The sequence below is a fragment of the Abramis brama genome (assembly GCF_963993115.1).
Source record: "Abramis brama genome assembly, chromosome: 18".
NCBI classification, from domain to species: Eukaryota; Metazoa; Chordata; class Actinopteri; order Cypriniformes; family Leuciscidae; genus Abramis; species Abramis brama.
The window spans coordinates 15,712,665-15,718,663 of record NC_139980.1 but is presented as its reverse complement, the minus strand read 5'-3'; the positions used below and the strand labels follow the sequence as shown (position 1 = coordinate 15,718,663).

Sequence of the window (5,999 nt, the reverse complement as noted above, 5' to 3'; positions counted from 1 at the left end):
TTGATCTTATCAAGGTCACACAGAAATACACTACATATGTTTTATTTCCCATCAGTAATATCAGAGGTGGGCACAAATACATCAAAAACTATTTTGTTACAAACTACAAATACTGGCTCATGAAATGTAACAAAATAAAATACAAAATACTGATGTGAAAAATGTATTTAAATAAAATACAAGTAATTAGTATTTTGAAAATACAAAAATACTCCCACAATAATCTTAAAGGGTTAGTTCACCCAAAAATGAAAATTCTGTCAGTAATTACTCACCCTCCTGTTGTTCCAACCCCGTAAGACCTTCGTTCATCTTCGGAACACAAATTAAGATATTTTTGATGAAATCTGAGAGCTGGATCACTCCTCCATAGGCATAAGGCATTATAACTTGCTGGCCCAGAAAATGTATTAAAGACATCGTTAATATAGTCCAAGTGACTACAGTGGCTCAAATCTTAATTTTATAAAGCGATATATATAAGAATACTTTTTGTGCGCAAAAAAAAAAAAAGAGACTTTATTCCACTATTCATTTCCTTCTCTCTGGACCTCGAGTTATTTCACGTAGTGTTTTAGCGCAGCACGTCTGTGTTGCACGTCACACGCATCACACACATGACCAGCGTCGGCCAATAGTGAGCCTATGTGTGACGTGCAACACAGACACGCTGCGCAGTTATACTACGTGAAAAAACTCGAGGCCCAGAGAGAAGGAAATGAAAAGTGGAATAAAGTCGTTATTTTTGTTTGTTTTTTGCGCACAAAAAGTATTCTCGTCGCTTTATAAACTCTAGATTGAGCCATTGTAGTCACTTGGACTATATTAACGATGTCTTTAATACATTTTCTGGGCCAGCAAGTTATAATGTCTTAGAAGCCTATGGAGGAGAGTGAGACAGCTCTCAGATTTAATCAAAAATATCTTAATTTGTGTTCCGAAGATGAACGAAGGTCTTACAGGGTTGGAACAACATGAGGGTGAGTAATTACTGACAGAATTTTCATTTTTGGGTGAACTAACCCTTTAATGCCGTTTTTAAGAGGAGAAGAAGTGGCGCTGCTCCTTTTAAAAACGGCATTAAAGGGTTAGTTCACCCAAAAATGAAAATTCTGTCAGTAATTACTGTGTAGTTCTGTGTTCAAAACTCATTCACTTCTTGGAGGGAGCCCGATCTACAGGGTGTCGCGTGATTTTCGTGCATCTAACCTGGACATTGCCATTTCCAACATCAGACCGAAAATATGGCAAAATCATTTACTATGGTGATAAGCATATGGTGATTTTTTTTACGTATTTAAGTATTTGAAATACTCTAAATACACTCCCTCAAAATATTTTGTTACAAACTACATTTTATTTTTTCCACACCTGCAAAATACAAATTACAAAATACACTAAAGTAATTAAATACGTATTTAAAATACATTTAATTGAAATACTGCCCATGTCTGAGTAATATATATATACGGAATAATTTTTTACAGTGTATATATTATCCATTCATGTGCTAATATTGTCTCTTAGACTTAGTTTGAAGCAGAGTTTGAGAGAGAGTGGATGAATCGTGGGTGATGATTATCCAGTGGTCACTTCCTGTGGTATTTGCATTTTGTGGGTGTGTGTCTGTACAAAAGAGTTGGAGGAGGTGACAGAGTAGGCCTTGTTTCCACTCACCCTCATAGTAAGTGGAATATTGAGGTGTAATAGATGTACAAGACAAAAACACACACAGTACTGCATAACACACAGTTTCATTGGATGGTCAGGCCTGATAACATACTCAAACAGCTGAAGCACATACTAAGTGATAAATTTACACTTTGTCTCGTGAGTAATTGAATGAATGAGTGACAAAAGCAGGTTTTCTTTTTCATTTCTCATCAAAGCTTTTTGACCCCTGTAAACACCATACCTAAACACAGGAAGGAAGCATGAGAAATGAAGAAGCACAGAGTGTACTGCCACAGTTATACTTGCACAAAAACCTCCAAATCTTTAAGTGTGGCTCAGCAACACTGCAATGAAGCAAACCAGAGGGTCTTTGCAGAAATGACGAGGAATGAAACCACAACCCTGCAAAAGTTGCCTTGTGGTCCATTGAGGATATTCAAAAACAGCGTTTGAGTTATGTTCATCTATGCGATATAATTCTCTGTTCATAATTTAGTATATAACAAACTAACACTATTAAGTTGTCCATATGTTTAATGAAATACCCAATAAAACAGAAAATGAAGGAACATTATTTAGATTTTTAAAATAAATATAGCTCTGGAAACTTTCAACCAAAAATCAGCATAATTTACTATGACAACTAACCCACTATTACATGGAAATATTAGTGGGAATGGAAACATCCCACCACACAATATTATTTTTCTCAAAGAGTGTGAGACATCTTCTCTCAGTTAACATTCAGTGTGAAATCAACAGCAGTTTTTTTCTTTTTACAATTAAACGTTTTATTATAGGCATTATTTATATAATACTCAGTCAATATGACCACTGATCACATTAATATACAATCAGAGTTTAAGGACAATAAATATTTGTATTTAATCTACCTTCTCCTGATACAGAAGCATATTAGTGTTCATTCAATCTGAAACTCTTCTGCTCAACTTTCCAAACTTAATGGCCACAGGTAACTGATACATTCAAAATCAATTATGATTTGACAATAGCAGGCGGACAGATTGCGGTAAGGATCTCAGGGTTGATTATAGTCCAAAGACCGCTGACCTCTTCATCTGAACTCACAATCATGCCCTTCCTATGCACCACCTAGATGTCCTCTATGATCAGTGGATCTTGAAGAGGCCAAAATAATTGTTGTGATAATTTTTGCTGAGCAGATGGGGGTGTGAGACATTGACAAACAGCCAGTCGGACTCCTTGAGTTGCTGAAGGGAGGCAAGATGGCTTCCCATCATCCATGGCTGGTTACTCCCCGGCGTACAGAAGCCCTCTGTGTGATCTTCCATGATTATGCGGTAATGGCCGTTTCTCAGCCGACTCATTTTGTGAGCATGAAGGTCTGACTTGCACGTACGTGAAATAAACTCCACTCGGGAGTAAACAAAGTACAAACCGCTCTCGTTGACCTGAAGGCCACCGTTGCTATACTTGATGCCATGTGTGAAGGCATCGCCGAGTTTCTGTTCCCACTTCAGAGTGCCAGATGATTTGCTCTGGTCTGCACTGCCTGTTTTAGAAAAAAGATGCAGGTGACATATTGTTTTGCATTAAAAAAAAAAGGGTAACACTTTATTTTGATAGTCCACTTTAGACATTCTACTAACTATAAGTAACTTTGAAACTAAATGTCAAGTAGCAGTCATTAGATTATTAGTAGACTGTCTGCTTCTGCTAACACTTTATTTTGATGGTCCCCCAAAAGACATTACTGACTAAGTAGCTTTGCAACTACGTCAGCTTATTCTACTAACACGAACCCTAACCTAACATTCTACTAATACTCTAATGATAGTTAGTTAACATGTAGTTACAAATGAATGAGAGTTAGTTGATATGTAGTTGCAAAGTTAGTAGAATGCTGGAGGACTATTGAAATAGAGTGTAACCAGAGGTTTACTATGAGGACAAATGCATTTCGGAATCCAAATCGTACCTATTAAGTGTGCAGCAGATTTTTGTTTGTTCTTGTTGAGCTCAGCAGGATCCAGGCCTGTTGAACAATAAAGAATGTCATCAGGTCATCATGTTCACCAGATAAGATTTAGCAGAGGATCAAGCTCTGATAAAAGCCAACTTGGTCATGCAACTCACCAACTTGTTTCTGTGGAGCGACGCTCTGTATTTGTGTGGGCCTTTCCTGTCATTGAAAATATGGGTCACAAACTGCTCAGTAGTGTCACAGATTTGCATTATTGTGCATTCAAAAGTAATTTGGCTCAAATAGATATGGCTAAAGTTAATTGACTTAGTTATGAAAAGGAGAAGATGGTGTTAGACTGCTAGTTGAAGTAGAGGATATCCTGTAGCCTGTGACAAGTGACCACAAGTTTTTTTTTCTGTCTCTCTTGTAATTATGTCCTACTCAGTCGCGTGTTCATGTCAGAATGGAAACTGAAAAATGATACTCCCATGCACATCAAAAGAGATTCAAATGACATAACAAACACATAATGGAGCGCTTGGCTGCTTTCGAGGTGTTTCAATAATTAAGGCTCCAAATCTTTATCTAAAATATTTGGTGTTTCAGTATTTATGTGAGCTAGTATACAGTGAAGTATTTGGACACTTTAAAAATTGTGTTAAATTAATATTGCAAAATTCAGGTGTCCTGGAAACCAGGTGTAGTTTATAAAATTAACTATGAACATGATCCACTAACATCTGGTAACCGGAAAGTAACCATAGATGAGATTTTTCTATGTTTAACTGTGCATCTATTGTTTTACAAAGTTACAACTTTTTGTGAAATGTTGAGCTTGTACTATCTTTCTTAAAATTAAATTAAATTTCATTAAATTTCATAAATCATTTAATCATAGGACATTTAATGCAAAAACATTCATTCATTTTGATGCATCAGGATACATTTTGGGCTACTGTCTTTATATAAAACGTATTTATATAAACAGACACACAAATATATATATATATATATATATATATATATATATATATATATATATATATATATATATGAAGACTTCAGATGCAAAAGCCTCTAAGTGCTATATGAATTTTTCTTCTAGAATTATCATTTTTATCAAGCTTGTATGTTTATGTTCAGTTATTTCACTTTAATGGCAATGAAAATGACCTATTAATTGTCATTAAAGTGAACTTACTGAACTTAAACATACAAGCTTGAAAACAATGCTCATTTTAGAAGAAAATTTCAGATGGCACTTAGAGGCTTTTGCATCTGAAGTCTTCATATATATATTAGATAATATGATGCACTGCCCAGTGGTTCTTACCTGTGTCAGGCGCTCCACTTCAGTCTGTAACCTCAGGATCTGATAGGCTCCCAGTCCCAGGGCTGCAAAAACCAGCAGGAGTATTAAAGTCAGTACCCAGGCCAGCCCAGCATTCAACCCTCCCCAGCTCTTTCTCTTCATCTCTGCTCGGGCAGGGGGGAACGTCCAGCAGGGAACCATGGGTGGCTCTATGTGCCTGGGCATCCGCTGGTGGTAGTACTGTTGTTGTTTAGGGTGACCTCTGCCAGAATCCACCATGAACACTGGTTGGGATGGGGGACCGAAGTTATTGCTCATGTTTGCAGAGCTCAGAAGAGTGTGTGAAGGTGTGAGCGACAAGAGAGTATGTCTTGAAAAGGTTGTTGCTGAACATCAGTTTTTAAAAAGGTCCTGCAGTGTGGTTTAGACTTCCCACCCACCTACATACACACACACACACACACACACTATCTCTCTCACTTTATCTATCTATCTATCTCACTCACTCTCCGCCTCTGATCCATTCCTTCATTCAGTCATGCACAGATACTCCTGCACACTCATGTATTCACTATTATGAAATTTTTAGTCAATGTATCAGCATTTACATGCATTTGTGGTGAACCAATATGCATAAAGTCATATCTGAAAGGTATATGATGGTGACATCATGGACAGGAAACTATTCATCTCGAGTCTTCTGTGCACTTGAAACCTTTGCATAACAAAATAAAAGAGTTACAATTAAAGATTTACAGTTCACCAATGACAATTCTGTTATGTAGCCTACATTTACATCCATCCTTATGTCCTTCCAAACTCAAAGGATTTATTTTTTATTCCAAAATGACAAAAAAGCACAATAGCCCATTTACTTATGTGCTGTACTCCAAATAAGCCATTCAATAACTTTGTGTGACAGACATAGTTTTTCACTGATAAATCTTCACCTTCATTAAGCTATTAATTCAGCTATTAACCACTGGGACTGGATCTTTGCATCAATGATTTGACCTTTAAATCATAAACAAATTAATCTAATTCATTGAGAACAGAATCAGTAAA

The 5,999-nt window shown here is 36.5% G+C and overlaps 1 protein-coding gene across 1 annotated transcript; it reads right to left on the bottom strand.

The window, feature by feature from the left end:
- Positions 1-2,192: 2,192 nt before the first annotated feature.
- Positions 2,193-5,309, bottom strand: faslg (Fas ligand (TNF superfamily, member 6)). The gene is made up of 4 exons (XM_084090905.1): positions 4,956-5,309; positions 3,793-3,838; positions 3,635-3,691; positions 2,193-3,208 (listed from the first exon to the last, which is right to left on the bottom strand). Exons 1-4 carry the CDS (start codon positions 5,250-5,252, stop codon positions 2,805-2,807), a joined length of 804 nt encoding a protein of 267 aa, XP_083947031.1. The 5' UTR covers positions 5,253-5,309; the 3' UTR covers positions 2,193-2,804.
- Between the last annotated feature and the right edge of the window lie 690 nt (positions 5,310-5,999).

What these genes read in the sequence shown, in the direction of transcription:
- faslg (XM_084090905.1), bottom strand. Translation starts at nt 5,252, where the DNA reads ATGAGCAATAACTTCGGTCCCCCATCCCAACCAGTGTTCATGGTGGAT. An exon ending in AAGTGGAGCGCCTGACACAG is followed by an intron (nt 3,839 to 4,955) that starts GTAAGAACCACT and finishes TTTCAATGACAG; the next exon opens with GAAAGGCCCACACAAATACA. An exon ending in CGCTCCACAGAAACAAGTTG is followed by an intron (nt 3,692 to 3,792) that starts GTGAGTTGCATG and finishes ATTGTTCAACAG; the next exon opens with GCCTGGATCCTGCTGAGCTC.